This window comes from Epinephelus fuscoguttatus, linkage group LG3, assembly GCF_011397635.1.
Source record: "Epinephelus fuscoguttatus linkage group LG3, E.fuscoguttatus.final_Chr_v1".
Classification (NCBI taxonomy): domain Eukaryota; kingdom Metazoa; phylum Chordata; class Actinopteri; order Perciformes; family Serranidae; genus Epinephelus; species Epinephelus fuscoguttatus.
In genome coordinates, this window is record NC_064754.1 from 29,611,800 (window position 1) to 29,638,724 (window position 26,925).

Below are 26,925 nucleotides of genomic sequence, written 5' to 3' on the forward strand. Positions count from 1 at the left end.
TAATAATTGTTTGGGTGATTTTTTTAGGAGAAAGTTCTCTGACTCCAGCATCTAAAATGTTAACATTTGCTCTCTTCAGGGGCGTAAATATAGACAGGGCAGGCAGAGTAATTGCACTGGGGCCCATGAGGTGGGGGGCCCATAGGGAGAGTGGGCACTCCAACAATGCACTGGGTGGCGAATGGGCCCTTATGAGTGACTGCCACCTTGAGAATATGTCTGTGTTCAAAGAAAAACTCTCATTAAATAATAAACAGTGCCATTTGCTATATACGCCCTTAAAAAGGCAAACCCATCTCCACTATGTTTATTTTTTCCATCCATCCATTAATTTTTATCCACTTATCCCAGGCCATGTCACGGGGGCAGCAGGCCGAGCAAAGCACCCCAGACGTCCCTCTCCCCAGCAACGCTTTCCAGCTTCTCCTGGGGGACCCCAAGGTGTTCCCAGGCCACATGAGTTATGTATATTTATAAAACAGTCGGTAGCATCTATAACAAAATCATATGCTTATTCTATGACTGTAAAAAAAGATTTCATAAATAAAATATTCTATTAACTCTATTAACTTCTTATTTTCTTTGAAATTTTATACAGATATGCAATGATGATTGCAGGGTAATATGTATGGTGATGTTATCCAATGTCCAGTCTCTAGGGCCCGTTGTAAATACCTTATGCGAATGGCTCTCTTATAACTATAAATTGAATATTTTGGGGGGTTTGGGCTGCTGATTAGACAAAAGAAGCATTTTAAATAAGCCAAGCAGCCTATAGTCTTTTTGATTTTGTAATTTGACAGTCCAGTCCTACAGAGACAACTTTTAATCATGAGACTTTTATAAGAACCATAGTATGTAACACAAAGGCTTAAAATACCATGGTAGGATCGATCTTAATCACATGATAAAAATCTCTCTCCCTCCCTGCCTGAAGAAACTGTTGAAAGACAAACAATAAAAAGGAAAGTTGTGTCCAACATATGACACAAACACACATAATAGTATCTGTTCCTTTGTAAATAGCGTGGGCAGCCCCTCTGTCTGACAGTGAATCGTTTCCCAGCTGCAGTGACTCATCCTGCCTCATGGTTTCGTGCTGTAATCAAGGTGTGGCCAGGTTGTCATACAGGTGCACGAAATGGTTGCCAGCACACAGCGTCGTTGTTGTCTCTTTGAAATGAGGAACGAAACCAATGAAAACCCAAACACAATAATAGTCATCAACAATATCAGGTGCTCCGTGAACTATCACGTGTTATCTACTGTAATATATAGCCTATATCTATTAGTTTACAGGTCTAAATGTGTTGTTACTGTCAGTCCACGCAAATGTGAACTTTGTACTTTGTTCTTATAAGCTGGGCAATTGTGTGTCAGTGTATCATACTGTACACTGTATTATGGGCTATAGTTTACAGTAATGTGAATGTATACTATGTAAAAGCTTTAAACATGTATGATAAAGTTTTAAATCATATTTCCAGTCTTGTAGTAACATCCTAAACCTACAGCATGGTCCTCCATTATAAACTTTTATTTTATTTATTTACAACATTGCCTAAGGGTTTCTCAAGACGTAAACTTCAAATTGGTGTTTATTTTATTGACTCCGGTTCCCGACAATAAACCGCAGCAGCGCCGCCTCTCCCAGTGTGTGGAGCATAGTGTGGAGCAGCCTGTGGCAGGGTGGGGTCGGGCTGATGGAGGCGGAGTCTGAGCTGAGGTGACGCTTCTTTTACTCATTTTTGTTCAGAGGACTGTTGGCCAGCAGCAGCAGCAACAGCAGCAGCCGCGGCGCAGACAGTGGAGAGAAGTGAGGAGAAATACAGACAACTGCCCTGCTCTCCAGGAAAACAACACCGATCTGGAATAAACTAAAACGCCTCCGTGTGTTTCGACAGGTAAGATTCACTAAATATGTGTATGCTCAACTTTCTCCTAATACTTATTGCGTCTTTGTCACCGACGTCTGTTTTTCCAGCAGCCTATTTTGCCCGTAATAGTTCCTATCTTTCTCTCTATATATCATGTTTCTTTATGGGAAAACATTTAGTCACATTTCTTATATTTTCCTTACCTGGGTGCAAATACAGTCCTGTATTTGGACTTCATTTCCGCATGCCACAAACTGGCCGCTGCCTGCTGTTTCGGAGTCAAGCGCGAGCTCCTCAGGCCCCAAAAGTTTGTTTTCTCAAATTAAACAAGTTATTTTAATGTCCAAAGTGTCAAATATCTGTTTCTGATAAATCCTAACCATGGTTTTGGCCCCAGTATCGATCATAAAACTTGACGTCACCTGTCAATAGAGTCCCACAGTGTAATTAGTGGTGTAAAGTATGCGCGCGCGCGCGTGTGTATGTGTGTCCGCGTGCGAGAGAGGCAGGTGAAGAGAAAGAGGCCATACCGTAGGCCTACATACAGGTAATGTCGACGATATATTTCTTTTAGAGGACAAGTAAGAGCTGAAAGAGATGTGAATCAGTTTAAGGACAGTTTAACATGTTGGCAAGACAACAACATTTACAAGTAAGTAAGTAGGCTACAGTTAACTATACCATATAAACTTTAATTGAGCTGAGGCGATTAATCTATTAGTCAATCCAGAGATTTTTATAATCAGTTAGTCTAGTCAAAAAGGGTTTTTTTTAACTTAATGGGCCAAAATGCACTGGTTTTGATCTCAAAAGTAGCCTAGTACAAGATTTTCTATTTCTTTTCCTTTTTTTGTTTGCTCCTCTATGATTATGATGTTTAATATATTTAGGTTTTAAAGTCAAGGTTTGACAAAGCAGATGATATAAAGACAGATTTTTGATATCTTATAGACCAATGATTAATCAATAAGTTAATAAGCAAATTAATTCATAATGAAAATTAGGGCTAGGCAATACATAGATATATCGATATCATGATATTAGTCCAAATATATTAAACTTAGTAATCATAGCGAAACCTTACACTAGGCTATTTATGAAATCAAAAATCAGTGCATTTTTGGCCCCTTATAGTTTAAAAAAAAAAAGCACTTTGTACAGTGGTTAGCACCGGCTACTCCAGCTTCCTCCCACAATCCAAACACGTGAGGCCCGTTTCCACCGCAGGAACTTCGGGGTGATTTTGCGGGCTGGGGCCGTTGGTGCGTGTCTCCACCGCAGGAACCACCCCCGAAGGACAGAGTTCCGGAACTTTTACGGAGGCTAAACAAGTCCCTGCCTCGGGGTAGGTACTCTGAACGGCCCCGAAAGACTCCTGGCTGGGGCTTGGGGATTACTTGGTGCTGATTGGATATACTCAAGGAGGGATGTGACGTCAACAGAAAGCAACAAAATAGCCGGCATTTTTAAAACTCAGCAGACGAGGATTAGCTCGTTCATATAGCTTTTGCTGCCATGTAAAAAAAAACCTCACTAAATGGCCCGTGAAAAAATTATTCTTTCCAGCGGATGTCTTAGTTACAACATGATTGAGCTAGCAAAGCAGTTTTGTGTTGATATGTGTGGTATTTATTCAGTTTTGGGAAATCACGATGTCTAGAAAGCATTGGCTGACAGGGACAGCAAACAGCAGCAGCAAAACTAACATCAGGATGTCATCTGTTAAAAGCCTCCCGTTGTCGGATACGACATGAAACTACTCCAGTTAGCTCAATCATGTTGTAACTAAGACGTCCGCTGGGAAAAATATTTTTTTCACGGGCCATTTAGTGAGTTATTACAGACACCGCTATCGGCTAACGGCGTCCCTACGTCGCCCTGGTCAAAATGGTCGTGCAACGATTACGTCACATCAAGAGGCAGCCCGTAACTTTACAGGAACCTTCCTCGTACTCCGCTCTCTCAGTGGAGACACGGCGGTTGAGAGGGCCGAACGAGAGGACATTCCTGTAGTAGTTCCTGCCCCCCAAATAGTACCAGGAACTTCTTCAGTGGAAACAGGCCTATGCAGGTTAGGTTAATTGGTGACTCTAAATTGCATGAATGGTTGTCTATCTCCATGTGTCAGCCCTGTGATAGTCTGGTGACCTGTCCAGGGTGTACCTGTTTTCCTGCATTAAAAGGCTGCATTACAGTAAAGTGATGTAGTTTTCTGAACTTAGCAGACTGTTCTCGCTGTTCTACTATTTGCCTTTACTACTTTCTTATTATATCCGCATTACTGAAGGTTATTTATCAAAAATCTTATTGTGTAAATATATTGTGAAAGCACCAATAGTCAACCCTACAATATTGTTGCAATATCGATATCAAAGTAATTGGTAAAAAATATTGATATTGGATTTTCTCCCTATCGCGCTGCCCTGTGTTGAACTCTTGGTTGGACAAAATGACAAAAAAATGTCACCAGCACCGTTTTCTGACATCTTATGAACCAAATTAATTCATAATGCAAATACCTATTCGTACGAGCCCTAGATTTGCATATTTGAGCTCAGACAGCAGTAAATAATACAATGAGCTAATTGTGCTTGGGGGAGTAAGTTCTTGTTCACACACATCTGTAATGTATGACAGTGAATAATGCATCATTAAATCATAGTCCTAAAATGTGTTGCTGTTGCTATAGCACCCATCCACTCCCACACAGCTGGTCATGCCAGCAGTGATACCTCCAGGTGTTGCCAAATCTTCCATGATGTCATTACCTTCTTTTGCAGATGCTCCAGACTTGACGGGACAGCAGTGTTTCAATCCTGCTTAGCGACCACAGGAGCACAAATTTCATTTTAAATTACTTTTATCTTATCCGTCCCCTTCTTAAGTCATTTGCGATGTACTCTGTTGCCAACTTTAATATCTGCTGGCGTCAAATTTGACATGGGTCACATTGGAATTAGAAGTTAAACAGCTTTTCTGTCTCTTGGACCATTAAACGCTAAATCACATTACCCTTTGTTTTCTTGTTCGAACTATCAGTGAGTAACGCCATCACAAAGTGCCAAGAACAGCACTAACCAAGTTTGTGGCATCCAACTTGTTTCTACACTAATGCATCCAGCTGGGGCTGTTGAATGTGTGTCAGGTTGAATAGGACAGCGTGCCAATGCTTTCTGCCAGTCAGGCCTCCACCGAGCGAGCTTGGCCTGGGTCTGTGTCATCAAGTATGCAGCAGCAACAGACAGCACCCTGGTAGGAAAGCTGTTCCTGTCTGCCCTCAGGGAAGAGGGTGGACGGGTGGTGGGACGGCGACAGAGGGGGGCGACTTACTGTAGATTTCGCAGCTACAGCTGTGGCGGCACGGTGATAATCCCCCCCCCCCCCTTAATTCCCTGATACTGTCCTACATTAGCAGAGCAAGAGGCCAAGAGATCCTTCAGTATATAAATAGGTCTACACTTTGCAAAGGGGATTACTGTATGGCATATATCCTAACCTCTTTGTTTAGGATCAAGGATTTCTTTGCTGCGGACTCACTGTCTTACCTCGTCTCTGTGTCTTGTTCAGCGATGCCTGACTGAGTACTTTCCAGGGGCTCAGTTACAGCCACTCAAAGCACACGTCGTGTGACCTGCTATGTGTTTGCATAGCACCCTGCCTCTGTATTTTACTGTTCCCATGGAGAAGGGTTACGCAGAGAGATAAAGTTTCCCGTCAGCTACGACAGGGCTCTTTGTGGTCGAAGTCAAAGGGGAGTTGGTGTGACAACATCAAAATTCTCCACGGGGGTTAACTTCCACACAAATTAGAGGAAATAATTATCAGACATGCCCATACCATGGACCCTCCCAGACATCCTGTGCTCCAATGTTATTATTAATATTATCTCTGACCAAAGAACATAACTTTAACATCTAAAGGTAAACCAGGCAGAGAAGGGGTTAATTCATTAAAGCCAAAGAATTTTGAGCCCTTTTGTTTAGTTTGAATACAGTAATTAAATAATTGGCAGCATCGTCATGTGAAAGATTTCTGCTGTCACTGACAAAAACTAAAATCAGAAGCTTCTAGCGGAGCACGGCGGTATAATGCTGAGCAAGTAAGGCTGACACTGCCCAGCTGAACCCTACCCATGACAGTCACTGAAATTAATTATTTACCTTCAGCAGTCCGCATGGTCGTATAAAACCAGGACAAGAAAATGTCCCTTACTTAAAATGTCAAAGACCTAATGGCTGTGTCTTCCCATCACTTGCACTTAAAAGCTGCATGAATATCTGCCAGGTTTCAACTTCCGCCAAAGCGCTGTCCAAAACAGCCCTGCGTCACTCTAACAGCACGCTAGAAATAGCTGAACCCTACTGTTTTCGTCATGAATACATTACCTTTGATATTTTTTTTATTACTGACTGTGTATCCAAGCAGGGAGGGAGGGAGGGATCTGGATTCCAGCACTGACTCAAAAGACAAAGTTTTCACAGTTGGATGATTTGGCTGAGCTGTACTTCTCAGCATAGTGACTCTGATGAGTTCTGTGGTGTCTGTTTTTCTCCTCCTCCTCCCTCCCTGTCACTTAATTACACTTCTACGAGAGGTTGAGGAAAGTGAGGACAGCAAGGGTGTGGCTGACACATAAAGCTTGACTTTTTAAATGTGCAACACGAAGAGCATCGGCATCACGGGGGAAGTTAAATTTGCATATAGTCACTGTGGATTGAAAATCTCGTGTCTCGGTTTTCGATCGTTTGCTTTGTTTCACTGCTGTTGAAGGATTTCATGCACTCTGGGGTAGAGAAAGTTGTGCAACCCTGAGGCCTGTGCATACTTTACAAAACACTGGATGAACTGAAAAAATGCATGAGTGTTTGAGACAATCAATGCCGCTGCTGCTCCGTTCTCATTTCTTCTTTGTTAACACTTCGCATTTTGGATGTCTTTATCAAGACAAATTATCGTCAGAATAAGCCACTTAATTTTTCATGATGCTAGCTTTCATTCTTCAAATATTTATATTTTATGTTTCTTTTTTCTTTTTTCTTTTGTTTTGGTTGTGGTTTTCATAAACTAGAACAAACTGTGAACTTGAACTTCTTCCAGCCAAGCGTTGTATTCTTTAGGGTCCCTTTAGACTTTTGCCCTGCTCTCTAAAGCACCTCCCTCCCGCTCCCTTGTGCCTCTAATCTCCCTGAAAAATTAATCATCTGTCACATCGCCTCAGCGCTCAGCCGCACACCGATGCATAGCAGTGGCAGTTCAAGAAAAAAAAAAACAGAAAAACTCCCCGTCAGGCCTTTAAACAGGGGCTTTGGATGCAGTGTTGGCCACCAAACTTGGCCAGTGAACACACGGAGCCATCTTGATGTGCTGCAGCCTTTTTGGTTGCATCCAGCGGGGACACTTGAGACCCGGTTTCCTTTTCACTGTGACAGCAGTCAATGGGACAATGCGGCTACTCTTTTCCTCTCTACCCCAAACAAAAGTAACACAGAGGCTCTCTGTGCGGTATCAGAGACTTAGTTCATCCTTTTCCTTCCTACCGTCAACCAAACAACATGAAGAGAGGCACATCCTGCTTACTGTAGGTCCAAAGACAAAGTCATTGCCCAAAAAACACTTTGTCTAAGTAACTAGGCGCCAAATTCTGGATTTTTTTAAAAAAAAGTGAAATCTAGCTATTTGATTCCCATATCTCTATGAGGTTTTGTTCTCCTGATTTGGAGGACAATCTTTGGACATACTTCTGTCCCTCCCACAGTGTCTGATATGTGCTGGACACTTTGCTGAACTTTGTTGTGGGCCCTGCAAATGAGGGTTTATTGTCACACAGGGCCACACCCCTTTTTACTCATTCCCTCCTTCCTTATCAGATCTGTGCAATCTGATCCTACCCTGCACTCAGGCACCTCCTCCGAGACAGCTCACATTTCCTTTGATTCACAGTGAGAGCCTGCTGGGAATAAACAGCTACACACCAGTTTACAGCCACCATACTGCATCCACTGGCTTAATTCATCTCATTAAAGTATCTGCAGTGAATCAGCTGACAGATCTAGGGCCATTATCCATTCTGTTGCTTATTTTATTCATTGGCATGCTGACTGTGGTTGACTTGGGAATGTTTCCAGCACAGGCAAGGAAGAGGAGCGCGCTGTGCTGCATCTGCCACATTTAGACAGATCCAGTTTGTGTGTTGCTCAAGTGCACACCAGCAGTATCTCTTGTCTGTTCTTTCTCTGTGGGCTCCTGGCATGCTGGCGTTGCTATGGTCTGGATTTCATCAACTGCCTGTTACAGTCAATTGACAAATGCTCTCCCTTAAAATGTGAACTCCAAGCTGCGTTCTTACTGAACTTTAGCGAATGACGTGATACAGCCTGCTGTAGCTTGTCACCATAGTTTTGCGTCTATAGTACGTAGGAAGAGTTGTGAAAGCACAGCTTCTCCTAATAAACTTCTCCTCTCAGACCAGACGCATCCCAGCAGTTGGTGAGTCAGATAATGTTGACCATCACTTCCTGTCACCCACCACAATAAATCCATTAGCTGTGCACCGCTTCACATCCTCTCTTATTGATTTATAACAAACAGCGATCCAGTTAGCCCCTGCTGCCTCCATTACTGTGTCATAACAACTATTGTTGGGCGAGTTGGGAGTAAGGGTTCAGGGAGTGTGTGGTTCAGGGACCAGGGGGGTTGGAGGGGGTGTTAAGCGGTATCCCATTGGGACAGCTGAACCCCGACTCTGTGGAGACGGGATGCAGAGAGCACAACTACAGCCTGTCTGCTTTGGAGGCTCAGCTGGCTGCACTGGCCATTTACTGTGTCAGGGGGATTGGGTTGTGTGACTGCAGGGTGTTGTGTTAAAGCCATCAGGGAAACGGTTTATAGTAAGAGGAGTGTGTGTTGCATGTCAGGGGACATATATGTGAAGGGGTGTGTGCGTGTGGGGGCAGCCTATACAATGTCAAATAGTCGATCTGTGCAGATGGTGCAGGAAGCTTTACAGATGTGTGGTAATCTGCTTTATTTGCATGTCAGCCTAAACATGACACTACCAAGCCTGTTAGATATCCAAGACCACCAGATGAGTTTAAGTTACTGCAACAGAGCCGTAATGTTTTGGCAACCATGAGACTTAGCAAATATCTTAAACAAAAGATAGATATGTTGTTGTTTTTTGAGAAGTGAGTCAATGGAAAAGATTGACTGTTGTTTTGCTGAGAGTTAGATGAGAAAATTGAAACCACTCTCATGTCTGTATAATAAATACAATCTGTTTAATGTAATGGACACGGTGACGTCACCCCTTGGTTTGGGGACTCCTATTTTGAATCCTCGAGTTTAGCAATTTGGTCACCGTCTTGGATTTTTAGAGCCAAAAGTGACCATGTTTGGACAAAACCAAACACTAGCTGCCAGCTTTGTTAGCATAGTGCATTGACAGCTATGGTTAACTGTGATAATACTGCTGTTTTCTCTAGCAATTAACCTTATACTGTTAAAACAAAATGTACTTAGGCCTACCACAAAAACTGAACATCTGACTCCCAAGAGTATCTTTTGTACAACCAAATGCTGAACGAGACTTTTTTAAGTGATCAAAAATTTGCACTTTGTTTTCATGAACTGAAAACACACTGAAATAGCAACAGCTACAGCTACGCCTATTCTCTGTGAATCAGGGGTTACACCATGTAAGGTTACCCAACCATCGTTGATACCATGGTAGCAACAGATGACATTGGCCACTCAAAGAGGCCATGCCCTTGCTTATGCATAACTTAAGGCCTTCAAAAATGTAAACGGGTGAGTTATATAAAGATTCATCTTCAGTACAGTTGTCATTAAAGTTGAAATTAGTTATACCAGAACTGGATTTGGTATCAGGCTGTAAACATGTTAATTTCTGCGAGTTCCCACTTTTAACCAGGCCCCTAGGAATGTTGCTAAGCCTTGCAGCCAATTTTTCCCAGTGGCGGCTTACTGCAAAAAAATGCAGCATTTTACCCAGAGGCTACCATTATACAAAAGATGTCTGTAAAACTGTTGACAGGACACCTCCAACTGCAAACAAGGTCAATTATGACTCTTTCTAAGATGAATTTTTGTTCCATGGAGATTTTATATTTGTAAAACTTTCCTCAAGCTGAGGAAAAACATTTTAGAAATCTGTGACGTTATCACAGTGTTGAGTTAATTAGCCAAGCAGGAATTCGCAGGCAGGGCCAATGGGAGAAACACTACTGCACATATTCAGTGGGCTGCAAAAGTAAACCTGGAAGCTAAACTCCACTGGAATAAACAGGCGCCATTTTGCTATCGGGTATCTTGATATTGTTTAAGTCTATGATTTTAACATGGGGGTCTGTGGGGATTGACCCGCTCTTGGAGCCAGCCTCAAATGACCATTTGAAGAGCTGCAGTTTTTGACACTTTCACGTTCACTTCATTTTTCAGCTCCAGAGGTTGGAGCTTTGTCAGGTGATACATAGCTTAGCTTACCTTATTTTAAAACAACAGGTCATAGTAGTACAGGGGGTGATTTTTAGGGTTGTGTCCTGTCATTTTTACTCTTCAGTTTTTGTACAGATTAAAGAAACAAGGAGAAATGTTTTCATTAGTGAGCTTTAAAGGTGCTGGTAGATATATTTTGTTATCACTGCACAGAGCCAGGCAGCCTGTTTCTAGTCTTTATGCTAAGCTCAGATGACTGGCTGCCAGACATGAGGGTGGTATCAATCTTCTCATCTAACTCTTGGCATTTGGGCAAAAAAGAGTATTTCGCAAAATGTCAAAATACGCCTTTCCATATGATACTAATTTTGCGAAGTTCATCTTCTCAAGCAGGGATATAAAATCTCAGAAGAGTGCACAGCGAAAGCCTGGCGACATGTTATTTACACCCTCGCCTGCCAAACAGGCATGAGCATAAATAACAAATCACTGCAAACTCTGTAATGTATGTTCGGAGCCACTCTGGAATACGACCAGAGTACATCTGCAGCCCCCTGGGCCTCTTCCTGACCTGATTCGTTCCTGCTGTGATACAAACAGGAGATCATGCCAGCGAAGTCGAAATCTGGAATGCTGAAATGTTTCTCAGTTCGATATTCAGTTTGTAAGTGCATAACTTAGTAATTATCCAGATGATTTATTGAGGAGGATGAAAATGTCAGAATCTACAGTTTAGCCCCTCTAGCTATTAGGTGTATTCAACCTCACCCAGTTCACTCATACACCCACACACCCTCTGCTGCCACACCCTTGTAGAGAGCCTGTCACTGCTGGGGAGACACTCCCTGTCTGACATGCCTGTGGGGGGGGGTGGGAGAGTGAACCTGTTCTCATGATTGAGAGCAGGGTTACTCATGCATTGTCACAGTAGCCTTATCCTCATACTGTCTGTTAGTTTCAGCAGCGTTAGTGAGTCAGTGAGAAGTTAAGAGGACCTTAGTGTGAAAGAGTGCACACAAGATTTACGTGTGGACACAGGACATATTGAATAGACTGGGTTAGTGTGGAATGTCACACCAGCATTTCAGCATCGGGTGCTGAACAGTATCCATCTCTGCTTTTCTGTTGCAACTCGCTCACTGGCAGCTTTCACTGATACACATTCCTGGTTTTACTTTTGCAGGGTTTTTTTTTTAGGAAGAAGCCCCCTAAAATCATCCAGAGAGGCTGTTGCGCAATAAGATAGTGGGAAGGGACGGGTGTGAGATGTGGTTTTCCTGAGTAAAAAGCGTGGTTTCCATGTTAATGTGAATTTGTGTGTGTGGGTGGATTGTGTCAGTAAGGACAATGATGTTAAAGGTAGAGTGAGAGCGAAAGGATGCATCACTGATTAACTGGACGAGAGCAAAGTCCAGTCAGAAGTACACAATACAACCTACAGATTTTAGTCAGCACTGAACAATAGGGGAGGGATCGGCAGATAAGCTGTGATACTGAGTGTTACTACAATCATAATATACAAAAAAGAAAAGTCTTTCCTCCACTTGAGTTTTATAATTTGCTGTATATTATTTTAAAACAAAACTATGAGTAATTTCTTGGATTTTCTTGGCTTGCACCACAGCTATGGGCATTTAGAGGAAGGAGAAAAAACAACAAAATTACAAGAAAACCCAAGAGGGAACAGCACTTATCAGCAAACAAATGACCATAGCTTCAAACATCAGATGGGTCAGTGGATAAACCCCCCCACAGTAAAGTGCCGGAGCAGAGTTTCGGTTACCTAGGCGATACGCGGGGCGTGTCGCAGCACTGCAACAGTTGGCTGAACCCGTTGCCTCACCCAGGAAAACAAAGACTACACAAACACTGTCCCTGATTTACAGAGAACAGGGAAGTTCTGTGTGGACTCTGTGTAGCTCTGCTTGAAACAAAAAGTCACATGAGCTTTGTTTTATACCGGTTGTATCTGTGCCTCCAGCAGCAGATCAATAAAATGTCTTTAGCTGTTTTTTTTAAAAAGCCTTTGTAAAACACAGAACTAATTTAGGGTCAGCCAGCCAGTGGCTGCTTACTGTCTTGACAAACAAGCCCTCGTGCGTGTGTTCAAAAAGAGACCACACCTTTAGTGAGAATTTTAGGAATACACAGTGATTGCGAGCATACATTCTGTCTGTCTCTGTCTTATGAGTCAGTGCATTAACTGTAAGGTAGCATGTGGCTACAAGCACACACAGTCCTCAGGGGCCTGGTCCTGCAGGATCTAGTGCCAAACTGACTACAGCTGAAACTGGCTGAGTTGCTGCGTCCTGTGAAGGTGAGAGTGAGACAGAGAGACATGTTGGGACTGTACAAGAACATCAGGTTCAGGTGAATGTGCTTTTGAGCCCATGCATATCTACAGTAATTAACACACATAAGCCCAAAAAAAACATGTGGGAATTGCATGTGAGCTACTAGTTCTTTAAGGTGTAACAGAAAGAAAGCTAATGAGAAGCATGCAGCACACACACTATTGTCAGTATTTGTCATTCCAGTTTGTATGAAGAAGGAAAAAAAACCTGCAGAAGCTGCAACCACACACCAGTAAACATGCACAGTATGAGGCCTGGGGGAGAAAAAGTGGGCTGGGTCGGCCGAGGGAATAACACGACACATCCTAATGCAAAGCCAGAGGGCAAAAATGGCGAGGGTGTGGTTCTTTACATCATGAACAGCTCCAGCGTACGGCAGAGAGACAAAGCAGTTCATCTCTGGACAAATTTCTTTCCTCCAAACCCATAAATCGTCTCTGATTACAGTGCTCACTGCGTTGTAAAGTTGTGTAAGTGTGAATGTCTGAATTTGAATGTAAGCAGACGTAAAGGTGGTAATTTTACGGATCATTGTGTGCCAACGCAGCCGCTTGGCGTTGTCGCTTTTAGCCCTGACTTGTTTTATTAGCAGTAATGGCAGAGGATGAGTGTAGTTGCTTATTGCGTGGAATCATGTTGTAAGCTATAAACAGCTGTCACACAAGAGCTTGAAGGAAGGCAATAGTTTCCTTTTTGTTGTCTCTTTAAGCCTTTGTTTCTTGACTTTGCCACATGTAGAGCCCCCCCAGTAACTGCAGTGCCTGCAGAAATCAGCAACCACACTCTTACATGTACAGCACGCACGCACACACGCACACACACACACACACACACACACACACACACACACACACACACAATGCACCCCTACAGTGTGCTCTGCAAAGAATCCTGTCAGTAACAGTGAAACATCTGAAAACACTTGTAGCCAGCACAGTGAATGTATTGTACTATTGGTCATATGTCGCATGCAGCAGCAGGCTGTTATGATGAATACAGATATTTCTGTGATGAACAGAGTTTCTATGGTGGGTGACATTCAGGCTGCAGAGACGGAAAACATTCATGCATGTTGTGATGATGAGAGAGTCTAGAATCAAGACTAACTTGACTTATGGCAAAATGAAGACTTAAATACAGACTATGTAAGTCTTCATTTTGAGGTAAAAAATTAGGACATTAAATAAGGATATTATGTGCAAAGGAAACCTGACTGTCGCATTTAGTTACAGGTAGCAACAATTCAAGAATATTAGATTTAATATTAAAGATATAGTCCCACATACAGCTCAGTTTTGATATTTTAACTCAGACGTGCATGTGGTTTATGGTACATGAAGTACATGAAGATTTAATGGCAGTACAGTAAGATGTTTGTGCGAAGACTGAATACCTGAGTAGCAAGCAGAGAGATTTTAGATCAAACTTGCACCAACAAGTAGCATGACGGTTACGCAATCTGCAGAATTGTTACAGTAAAACACTACAAGATGCCACAGAATGTCAGATTTTTAGAAATCTATTCAATGAGACCCAGGCAAATAAGTGTTACAGATAGTAAGAGTAAAAACTGAAAGACAAGACAAAGACAAACAAAAGTAAAAGTGGGTGTTTTCCAAGAGGTTTAGTGTGTAACAAGGAGTATGCTCGCTATCTGTGCACACACTCACCCAGCGGAGTGAAAACCTGACGAGCAGGTTCCTGATTGCCATGCGTCAGCAGCAGGCTGCTCCCACGACTGTATGGGCGGAGGCCCGGGGTTAAAGGTCACTTGTGCTGACTAGCATTCCTGACTTACAGCTGTCTCTCTGCCCTCCTCGCCCTCCCTCTCCCATGAGCCTCTGCTGCTGCTCTGTGTTGTCATTTTCAGGGCAGGGTGCACGGCTGGGAGGGTTGGAGGAGGGGGGGAGGGGTCATCTTATGAACTGTCAGACTCTGGTTGCATATAAAAACTGACGGTCTTGTGTGAGAGACCAGACACCTTGTTGGAATATTAATTAATTTATGGAAATGGCGGCAGGCGTGTGGTGAAGTTTATCATCATTATAGCAGAAGAAACTTTGGAAATCCTGACTTTGGCTTTTTTGTGGGTTTTTTTGTTTGTTTGTTTTTTTTAGGTTTGCTTCATCGTTTTGATAGCGGGAGGCAAGGATGGCAATGCAACGTAAGTAATTCACAACTTTACTCTCATATTTTATTTCTTCTTCCTACGTTTCTACAAATTCTTTAAGAATATAGTGATTTTATGTTGATTTTGTGCGTGTTCATGTTCACTCTCGCCTTTGCCACATCATTCCACAGTTCTTTAGAAGGCCACTGTTGAACCTTTTGATCGTGACCTTTCCTACTTCCAACTATTGTTTTCATGTATTTATGCTGAGGTCACTTCCTTAATACATTCAACAACTTCTGTAAAAGGTTTCCTCTTTGTGGCGTAGAAGTAAAACACTGTTTAACTGAGGAGAAAAATGGAGGCAAAACACAAAAAAAATCCAATTGTTGTTAAATATTGAAATGAAATATAATGAGGAGGTACAACCCTTTAATATCCTCAAATCCCTCACTCCATGTTTATCAAACTTGTTAATTAATGACACTGGATTAACAGCTCCTCTTTTCACACTTGACAGTGGGTGAGGGCGAGAGTGTGGTGAAGGTGACAGAGTGGCAGGAGACGAGGTACGGCTTAGATTCGGGCATCCAGTCCGGAGCCCCCACAGTCAGAGATGATGATGGCGAATACACCACCAAGCATTACACCATGACCACCACTGTCACATCAGAACAGCCTGGTAAGGCAGCAAGCGAGAAACAAACCACCCAATATGTATACATACTGTAGACTTTGCTTTAATTACACTTGACCTGTGATGTCATCATCATCGATCGTCATCTCACTTCTCAATAGAGGTGGATAGCAACTACACTAGAGCCATGCGGGTGCGGGCAGCAATGTTCCCAGAGACAGTGGAGGGAGGCACCACCATCCTGTCCACTCAGACAGACCCGTCCCAGATGACCAACGTCCAGCGGCTGGCTGAGCCCTCCCAGATGCTCAAGACGGCCATCATCCATCTGATCAACTACCAGGATGACGCTGAGCTGGCCACACGCGCCGTGCCTGAGCTCACCAAACTGCTCAACGATGAAGACCAGGTGATGAACGCAGAATCATGCTCGCACACACACAGTCTGGAATTAGCACAGTATTTTGGTCAAACTTGCTGACACTGGATACGTCATTAAAAGGCTAGGAGATAATTATATTGACTTAAATGTATTACTTTTAAGAATAGTTGCTTTTCTTTGTTTAATGTCATTTTAAATGAAATATTTTGAAAACTATCATGTCTTGAATACTACCCTCTACTACCGAAGTTGCATTAAAACCAGACTGAGTCACTTTCAGGTGTCTGTATTGTTGTCCAATAGTTAAAACAAGCTCTTCTTTTTCCCCCTTCGTTGCTCATCAGGTGGTGGTCAGCAAGGCAGCGCAGATTGTCAACCAGCTTACTCGCAAGGAGGCATCACGCCGTGCGTTGATGCAGTCACCTCAGATGGTGGCAGCGGTGGTGCGGGCGATGCAGAACACAAGCGACATGGAGACAGCACGGGCCACAGCCAGCATCCTCCACAACCTGTCCCACCAGAGAGAGGGACTGCTCTCCATTTTCAAGTCTGGAGGCATCCCTGCTCTGGTCCGCATGCTCAGGTACTTACAGACAAAGAGAAGGAGAAATCATGGATTGAGGAAGTTGTTGACTTCAGTCAATTGCGACTTTGATCTTTATTGTTGTCCTGGTTGTTTGTATAGGTTTGGAAGCTGCATTCTTCTTTATAGTGCAGGTACGAAAGGCAAAGTTAACCCTGTAACACAGATAGTTAAAGGCCTTTTGGCAATGTCAGTCGCATTTCAAGACCCATTTTTCTGTTTTGTGGGGTTGTCTATCGAATCCTTTTTGAAATATGCCAATTGCAGACTGTGTGAGGTCATGTTTAGGTATTTTATAGTACAGCTACAGTGCAGTTCAACTGGAGAAGAAAACAAGAGCTTCTGATTGAACAGTTCATACTGATGTTTAGTGAATATAACAGGAGAAAGCCAGTATAGAATATGAAGAGACATTGATTTCTCCTCCAGCCTTAGCCTCAAAAGACAATATTCCAAGGCAGCAACAAGACCTGCTGTGCAAACCTCTCCTTAATCTACCAGAAATCTTTATTATTTATGCCACTATCAGTTCTAGTTTAAGCACATTGTCTGGAGTGTGTTGACCAGAGGTTGCATTAGGCTGTTTACAAATTAGGTTCGTAAAAATTCCATTTTTATCTTTTATTACCCGTCATTCTTATTTTCATTTTTTAATGATAATAAGACTTATATAATAGCATCTAATTTCAATGTTTTAATAATTAACATTCCTCTCCACGCAGAGGGGGAATTCCATTTGTTTTTAAGTACCACAGCACACCTAATATGCATGTGCATACAAGCGCTTTGTTACCTCATTTCAAAGGTTATGTAACCACTGTGGCAAGGTTACATGTATTACTTAACTATGACAATAAAATATAAGGATAAAAAAAGTGGCAGAGCATCATTCCATTGGGCTCTGCAGCACTACACCCTGTTTATAAGAGCATGGAGACGAAAGATGAACAGACACATCGACTGTGCAAAGAAATTTTGGACACTCAGCTGCTGTGACATTCTGCAGTGGTACATAGTGTGTAGCCTACCAATGTGATGGCTAAAGCCAGATAGACAACAAGGTCATGTATGTTAGATTAAAGACAAGACGAGGCTTGATAATAGCTAATTAATATGCACACGCCACCAACTGGACAGAGGTGTGAATTACTTAAAGCAACAGTAGTTCACCCTCCGTGTTCTAATCTGTCAAAATGACGGACAACCTTCAAAAATTCAGTCAATGATGGAAAATGTTTGGGTGCCGTGACCTCTGGTGTTGACTAGCAATATGGGCAACATAGGAGATTACAGACTTAAGTAGAAGTATGTGAGGCAGGTGGAAGAAATTAAGTCCAACAAAAAACACTTATAATCACTCAGTACATTCCAAGTGACATTTTGTCTAACAGAGAGGACATTTTTCTTTAATATATAGCAACTGGACATGCCATTTGTTTGTGATACGCACTTAACCTGCCTGTTTCTCTCCCACAGCTCTCCTATGGAGTCTGTTCTCTTCTATGCCATCACCACGCTCCACAACCTGCTGCTGCACCAGGAAGGAGCTAAGATGGCCGTCCGTCTGGCCGACGGCCTGCAGAAGATGGTTCCCCTGCTGAAGAAGAGCAACCCCAAGTTCCTGGCCATCACCACAGACTGTCTGCAGCTGCTGTCCTATGGCAACCAGGAGAGCAAGGTGTGTGTAATCATCAGTATATGTAACACAACAGCTGGTGCACTTCATAACAGCCAAGTATTGTAATGTGAGACTGCTCCAGTTGCTGTGCTTGTGTGTACATGCACTTTGTTTTGGGTGTGGCATGTGAACGGAGTTGTTCAGGTGCTGGCACCATGAGTGTGCGGGTGTGGTTGTTTGCTTAGTCGTGAAAATGAGTGAGAATTAACTGGCGTTTATCTGCCAGGACAGGTCACAGCTTTGTATGATCTATGATCTTAACAAAAGGACTCTAAGTGTTCAAAAACCAAGGTTACTCTGCATACATTACTTACACAGTCCCTCTCTCTCTCACAGCTGATCATCCTCTCCAACGGGGGTCCTGAGGGCCTAGTTCACATCATGAGAAACTATAACTACGAGAAGCTGCTGTGGACCACAAGCCGTGTGCTCAAAGTCCTCTCTGTGTGCCCCAGCAACAAACCCGCCATTGTAGAGGCTGGTATGTGATATATGTTTTCTGTTTGAGTGCACACCTGTGTATGTGTGTGTGTGTGTGTGTGTGTGTGTGTGTGTGTGTACAATGTAGTCATACAGGTGTGTCAGCTTTTTGTTACCTGAACTGAGGCTAATGGCTTCTTGTCAGCCTCTGCACTATATGACAGCATAATTAATGAGATGCTGCTGAGAGCTGAGTGATCTAACTCCTCTGTGCTCCTGCAGGTGGGATGCAGGCTCTGGGTAAACACCTGACGGGCTCCAGCCAGCGTCTGATGCAGAACTGTCTGTGGACGCTCAGGAACCTGTCTGATGCTGCCACCAAGCAGGTCTGTGTCACACACTCACTTTCACTTTTTTCCTCTCCTCTTACTGAAAATCTGATTTTGTCACTTGAGGAACTTTCTGAAATTGTTCTCTTCTGTCTTCAGGAGGGGATGGACAGCCTTCTGCAGGTGCTGGTTGGCCTGCTTAGCTCAGACGACCTCAACATGCTCACTTGCTCCACCGGCATCCTGTCGAACCTCACGTGCAACAATGCCCACAACAAAACTCTGGTCACCCAGGGCAACGGCGTGGAGGCACTGATCCATGCCATATTGCGTGCCGGCGAGAAGGAGGATGTCACTGAGCCTGCCGTTTGTGCTTTGCGCCACCTGACATCTCGCCACCAACAGGCTGAGGTGGCTCAGAATGCTGTGAGGAAACACTACGGCATCCCCGCCATCGTCAAGCTGCTCAACCAACCCTACTACTGGCCCGTCATCAAGGTAGAGAGGAGGGAGGGATGGAGAGGACAGTATGGGGTCATATAAGTCTTTAAGCTTGTGAAATGATTTTTGGAAATCAATTAAGGACTAACTTAATTTTCCATGCTGTTTTTTTCCCCTATGCAAAGAGTGATATCCAACCACAGTCTTTATCATCATATTTTAGCATCATTTTCTTCAGCTCAACATCTTACGGACCCGTATTTGAGTCTTTAGGTTTGTCTAGATAGGTAAATGTTTTCCCTCTAGTATGGGGCTTAAGAAAAGACCGTGGAAAGGACTTCTTAAAGATAAGCAGGTGGTTTAAGGGAACATAAGTAAAGGACTGTAAAAACAAACACACAGAGCAGTTAATGGGTTTATCCAAAGAGAGAAGCTGGGGAAAATGGGGAGACAGATGGACGAAGGGGACAGCAGGTGTCTCAATCAGCCTGAAAGAGCATGAAATGCACATGACAGCAGGAACAGTATGTTTTACAAGACCAGGCTTTAGGGAGAGAGAAATCAATTCTTACTTCTTCTTTCAGTTCGCATTTCTAATGGAGAAGCTTGAAGTTGTTTGTTGGCCTTGTTTAACTCGCAGACAGATAACAGTGAACAGCACCGTGACTGTGTCTTTTCCTCTCTTCCTTCCCTCCCTGAAGGCTGTGGTCGGCCTGATCCGCAACCTGGCCCTGTGCCCAGAGAACCAGGCCCCTCTGAGGGATGCCGGAGCCATCCCCCGTCTGGTCAACCTGCTGCTCAAAGCTCACCAGGACGCCCAGAAACACGGTTCATCCAGCCAGCAGACATACCAGGTACACGAGGGGCTGGTTTGGAAGGATACTTGTCGTGTGGAAATTAATAGTTGTGAATTATTTCTGAGCAACATTTCTTCTTTTCATCCTGCTCCTTAGGATGGAGTGAGGATGGAGGAGATTGTGGAGGGCTCCACAGGAGCTCTGCACATCCTCGCAAGAGATCCCGTCAACAGAGCAGAGATCGCCAACCTGCAGACAATTCCTCTGTTTGTTCAGGTAACCGAGGAAACGGAAGCTCTCATGCTTCCTTGTCCTTCTAATTTACTTCCTTATGTTTGTTTATTTGTTGTAATCATTTCCTTCCTCCCCCCTCTCCAGCTCCTCTACTCTCCAGTGGACAACGTGAAGCGCGTGGCGGCAGGCGTCCTGTGTGAGCTGGCCCTGGACAAGCAGTCAGCTGAGATCATCGACAGCGAGGGAGCGTCGGCGCCGCTGATGGACCTGCTTCACTCCAACAACGAGGGCATCGGTAGGACACCCAGATAATGCACTGCGATTAACTTACCGTAATGTAGCATTTAGTCATAGGTGGAAAGGAACAAAGTCAATTTACTCAAGTGCTGTACTTACTGTAAGTGCCGTTTCCAGGTACCTCACTCTACATGACCATGTCCAATCTGTGAGACACTATACTTTTACTGCACTGCATTTCAGAATGACACACAGTGGACTTAAAAGTAATACAATCTGATCATAAAACAAGGTACAGTGTCAGAGTTGAAACTACCTCTATGGTTAGTTTGACAGAGATTTGACTCGTGGATGGGGGTATGAGTCCACAGATCTGTCAGTGAGACAATTTTTGTAATAGCCTACTTTTACAAAACTTAAATTTCAAGACAGCGCAACTGGAAGCCTGATCACGTCCTGCATGAAAACAGTCAGGCTAAGATCATAAGCTAAGCTAATTAAGTAAATAAGTGGGCTTACTGGTGCATTCAAAACAACTCCATTTGAACACAGCAGACCATAGTAGGAAAGTTTAGGCTCCAGAACGACAGCCCTGCTCATATGTCACGTTCATCAGAGCCTGCACCAAGAGATTGGCTGGAAAGAGATCACACAGACGTAGGATATTATTTCGCCATCCTGGCCATGTTGGGAAAGTTAATTAAGATGAGGCAGCGCAGACTAAAACCAACTACTAGTCATAAGCATCTCAGAATGGTCCCATTATTGTACAGTATGGCACTTTTGGGGTTATTGATTGCACATGGCAAAATTATCGTACAAATACAAAAACACATCTGGTAACGCTGCTCTCAAAACTTGAACATCTGGTGCAGTCCAGACTAAAATGTGAACTTGGATCTGTTTTCCTTTCAATACACCCACACCATCACACATAATTAGTGTAAAAAGGAGTGTAAGTTTTTTTTTTTTTTTACAGTGCTGAATGTGTCCTGATTCTTTTCTCCTCAGCTACTTACGCTGCAGCTGTCCTCTTCCGCATCTCCGAGGATAAGAACTCAGACTACAAGAAGCGAGTGTCTGTGGAGCTCACACACTCCCTCTTCAAGCACGACCCCGTTTCCTGGGAGATGGTGAGTGTCTGGCGCCCTCCACTGCCAGGACATGACAAGTGAACATTAAAGTAGACGTTTAAATCCCCTTCAGCTCTCTGGGTTTACATCTCAGCACCTTTGACTGTAGTGATAAAGTACATTATGTGAAGCTTACAAGAAACTGCTTCCTCATGATGTATGTTAGGGATAATATAAAGCAAGTGGGTCATGATGGTGAAATAAACCCAGACAAGGTGAGGCAGAACACTGACACAAAGCGGGTGGGTCTTAAATCACTCTGGAGGGATTTTATTTAGTAATAATCGAGGTTCCCACAGTCGTGGAAGCCTGGAAAAGTCATAGAATTCTACAATCTCATTTTCCAGGCCTGAAAAGTCATGGGAAATCCTTAAACTTTTGGAAAAGTCGTGAAACTTTGTTGTGTGCTATGAAAATCTTACAGTAATATAACATAACAGCAAATATATTTTATGTAGCTGTTGAGGTAATGTAGCTCAATTATGTGGCGATGATGTATTTTCTCCCTACATTTCATCTTCCCCTCAGCGTATGCAGGCTAGTTGGAAATATGTTTTAATAGAGTTTTAAACTGATAGGTTAGAATAATAATAATATCACGCAAGTGGGCCAAGAAAAATAATGTTGTGACAGCGTGATTTAAACATGTCGGGTGATAAATCACAAAGTTTCTATACCTATGCCCCTCTACTAATTTTAAATTGTGCCACATTTTTGAGATGGAGCAGTCGACATAGAGAGCCTAGGGTGTTCAGTTGTCAATCAGAGCACCAGTGCGTACTTTGGTAGTTTCAAAGGTACGGAGCATTCTTTTTCTCAAGCAAAGTAACCAACGGGCCAACCAAAATGCCCACTTTGGCAGCTCTACTGCTCCTGAAGTAATGTAATTAACATTTAGAATAAAGTGTACTATACAGTCCTGATCGCGTTATAGGCCAAACTGTGACTGGTCATGGAAATTTTATTATGCATCTTTGAAAAGTCCATAAAAATGCATGAGAACCCTGAATAAAGACCTGGTTGCTATACATCATCCCACTAATTCCATGGCTACTTCCCAAAGAAATTTGACACAAAATATTTAATTAAAAATGATTTTATTGGTTTATAATTACTTAAATGCTTCCACTTAGCCTCCTTGGTCAGGACCTCGTCCATAGCGATGTTCTGTTAGTCATAGCAGCAGTCTGGTATTCAGAAATAACAGACCGTGTAATGCCATAATTGACTCATTTAAAGTATTTAATGATGTTGTGTGGTAATATTTAATGAGAACTATTAATAAAAGTGTTGACTTCATTTGACCTTTGTCCTCTCATCACCTCTGCAGGCCCATAACAGTGTCCCCATGGATGGACCATATCCAGATGGTGAGTAACTGTGTCTGTAATGTGCACATACAGCACATTCCTCAGCACCGGGTCACTCCAGCACAGGGAGTGAACATGCTGTAATCTGCCCACAGATTCCATTTACTTTCATCTTTTGGTAGCAGAATACATTGTGTTTTAAGTTTAAAAAGGATTCTGTGGTGATTCAGTATACATAACTGGAGCCATAGCCTTTGTTGATTTTAATGGACTTAATTCTTTTCATATCTTCTTTAAAAAATCAGCCACAAATGTGACATTTTCTAGTCATCAGTGTCTTTCGTTCCTCAAGCACTGCTTATGGTCGAGTCACATTGTGCTGTTATCTCATTCACTTCCGCCTTTGCCTTTTCTTTGCTGTCTACATATCTACTACTTATCCAAGTCTAAAAGGTTTTCTCCACGTCTATCTCCCTCCTGGTGTTTTCTTATCTGTGTTTGCATCCTTCCCTTAATTCCTGTCCTTGACTTTTCTCCTTGTATGGCCTTGGTATGTTCTGTTTCCTTTCAGAGCAGAGAGACACGGCGTCTCCGCTCTCCAAGATCTCTGTGGTCCAAAAATGTGCCTGAAATGTTAAATTATTTCCACCAGCTTGTTTAATTCTCTGTGCTGCTGTTGCCACTATCATGACAGCAGCAGTAACTGAACCCTTCAAGTACAAGTAAATGACAAATGGTCCAGTGTGTAACATGTATAAAAAAACAAATGTTGTCATCTGTTGCAGAGCTGGATGCTGGTATGGTTGGCTACGGCGCATATCCTGTTGACATGCCCATGGAAGCCCTGGACGGAGTTATGCAGGACGAGTATGGCGGCAGCATGGCCTACGACAGACAAGCGTTCAATGAGTATTAACGGTCAGTAAACATAAACCTCAGCCAAACACCACTGGATGTCTACAATTTAACTCCCAAGAAAACTTATATTCTATATATTTATATATAAAATATATAAAATATACAAATAGACTGAACTTAATCAATAAATAAATATGAATGAATTCGTATATAATTTTAATGTTTAAAGAATCTGTTGCTTTTTCCTACAAGAGAAATTTTTGTCTGAGCGGAGACATGGGCGGATTATGAGACAGTGGGCCCCTGGGCACAGACATGCAGAGGGCCCCACCACCTCTCCTACACAGGAGCAAGACTCACAGATTACACAGCTGTTTGGCTTCTTTTTGTTGTTGTTTCGCGCCTCTTTGTGATAATTTTGAGTCACTTTATGAGTCTCTCTATAGTCGCTTTGCATGGCTTTGGGGTCATTTGTGCCTCTTTGTAGTTGTTTTGGTTCTTTGAGGTCTATTTGAGTCTCTTCCTGGCTGGCATGTGTCTCCTTCAGTGTGTCACAGCTGGACTCAAGGGAAGAACAAAGAGGAGCACATGACTTTTAACTTAACATTTATTTAACAAAACACAAGTTTACCCAATGCATTATAAAGTATGTAAATCAGTTATATCAGTAGTGTTTTGCATGTTGTTTGAGTGTGTAGTGAAGTGCAATGAACAAAGAAATTAAACACAAAAGAAAACACCTGAAGTAGACAACAAACCAGCAGCACACATGGTAAGAGTTAATCAATGATGCACTTCCTGCTTGCCTCTTTAAAGGGAAAGACAGTCCAAACAGGAAGGCAACAGGGCTGTCACAAGTGACAGGGAGCACTGACACTTTGGGCCCCTGAGCCTGTGTCTGGTGGCCTGCTAAGTAATCCAGTCATGACCTGTGGGTGCGAGGTACACAAGTACGGATCAGTGTCAGGTCATCATCGCTCCATAACTGATAACTGGTAGTTAGCTTGTAGGTCCTGGGCATTGCTCCAGTTGGTAACTGGCAGAATTTATAGTCATGAGGGAGGGACATAACAATTCAAGAAGCCTTCTATGGGATACACAATTAGAAATGCCCCCACCCACCGAATGCAGGATGAGTTATCAACATTTTTTTATTGTTTTCCAGGAAACTATGAACTCTAAAGTACAATTTAAAATACCTTAAAATGACTTTTTTTGCTGTTGTTTGGGCAGACAATGGCATATATGTGATTTAAAAAAAGGTCTCTGAGGTTTCTTCTCTACAACATAATAACTTTAAAACAATCTGTCTGTGGTAAAATCGGCTTTGTGGATCTTTTTCCTCATTGTGTCTTTTTTCCTCTCACAGATCCAGAGGAGAGAGGAGGGTAGAAAAGACGCAGAGGAGCTGACATGGGATGTACAAGGACAAAGAAGAGAATATAGTGGTCAGCAGAGATTATTCCCTCTGCTCTCAGCCTGATGTAATATATGCAATTATCACTGAGTACGGGACTCATAATCTTAATAGGGCTCAACTTTGTTTTATAGCATAATTTTGCTGATTATAACGATGACGATGCTTGTAGGTTTCTGTTAGAGAACCTTTTAAGAGTGTGTGTGTGTGTGTGTGTGTGTGTGTGTGTGTGTGTGTGCGCGCGCATGTGAGTGTGTCTGTGTGTGTTTTATGCTTTCGGGTGGGTATTCTATGCCAAAGAGATTTTATTTTGTGATGATAATCGTGTAGCTTCCTTCTTTTTTTCCTTTTCTTTTTTTTGTTTTTTTTAAAGAAAAAGGAAAAAAAAAGGAGAGTAATAGTTGAAAACACTGCCAGAGGTGGCTCAACGTGCACGGCGCACCTGCTCACCGCTCTGTTTCTTTCTTAACGCCTTTGTAACAGACACTGCTGTCTACGCTGTAGTTTTGACACTATATACTGTCAACTTTCTCCCGCTGTGACCCAACAGTTAAGAGTTAGTTCACGCGGGCTCGATCTTTCTCGCGGCACTAATTCAGTAGGAGTGAACAAACGAGGAGATGTGGAGGTCTTTGACAGACCTCAGAGAGAGAGAGCAGTGTAGGGCTGCCCCCCCCCTCTCTTATGTAATCAGCTGTAGGTAAACAAGATGCTTGTTTGTTTTTAGGAAATGTTTCTCATCTTTTGTAAATTATTCACTGGGAAAGGTTCACATTATCTGCATTATATTAACAAAGATGTCTTTTGTTATAAACTGAACTGAAAGGAGATATCCTGTGTGACTGTATGAGAACAACAAAGACTTGGATACTCTTTGCAGATGTTTTCAATTGATAGATTAATTAGTCATGACATGATGATTTAGTTAATGGGGACGGCCCTACAGCTGGAGCAAACTACTGACAGGGAATTTTGTCTTTCTACTTAATAAGAGTTTTTACTGAAATTTGTTTAATAAAAATAAAGGATATATTAAACATTATGGTGTCCATGTTTGAAATGATTTACCTGTTTTCCAATTCATTACAATCATACTGGAAACTATAGTTACAGCCACAATGAAAATGCACATTCTGATATGTTTGTTTGGGATCTATCCCATAATAAACCCCAGCTTTTGGTCTGCTTACAGTCCAGCATTATTCATCATTCATCAGTTTGATTCTGTAAAGTCTTAATGCTGCACAGTACAGTATCTATGCAATACATTTTTAAAAAACATTTAGTCATTTCTCTTTTTCTCCCAAACAACAGTCAGGAATTAATTATATTAACTATAGTAAACTCTATTTATAGAGCACTTCTCTTATAGGAGATGTAGCTCAAAGTGTTTACTGTAAAAACAAAAACAAGGGCAAATAGACAATAAAATTAGACAAAAATGATGGTACATGATCAAATATATAAGTGAATGTAAACAAACAGAACAGTCAGAATAATAAAAATGTATTGAAAAAAATTAAAATCATTAAAACCTAATAATTAAAAGCTATATATTTAGTTGTTCAGTGTTTTATTTTCAAGAGTGCAGCACATACATACATATAAAAAGTATATAGTAAGTATACTATGTAAGAATAAACTACTGGCTCAAACATCCCGTAGATTTGATCC

The 26,925-nt window shown here is 42.4% G+C and overlaps 1 protein-coding gene across 1 annotated transcript; it reads left to right on the plus strand.

Annotated features, from left to right (window-relative positions):
* The first annotated feature begins 1,760 nt into the window (after positions 1–1,760).
* jupa (junction plakoglobin a) lies at positions 1,761–26,293 on the plus strand. Its single transcript, XM_049572998.1, has 16 exons — positions 1,761–1,904; positions 14,803–14,849; positions 15,316–15,477; positions 15,594–15,841; positions 16,159–16,397; positions 17,874–18,075; positions 18,412–18,556; positions 18,778–18,881; positions 18,984–19,322; positions 19,967–20,119; positions 20,219–20,338; positions 20,441–20,591; positions 21,545–21,666; positions 22,997–23,036; positions 23,762–23,894; positions 25,204–26,293. Exons 2-15 carry the CDS (start codon positions 14,837–14,839, stop codon positions 23,890–23,892), a joined length of 2,169 nt encoding a protein of 722 aa, XP_049428955.1. The 5' UTR covers positions 1,761–1,904; positions 14,803–14,836; the 3' UTR covers positions 23,893–23,894; positions 25,204–26,293.
* The last annotated feature ends 632 nt before the right edge of the window (positions 26,294–26,925 follow it).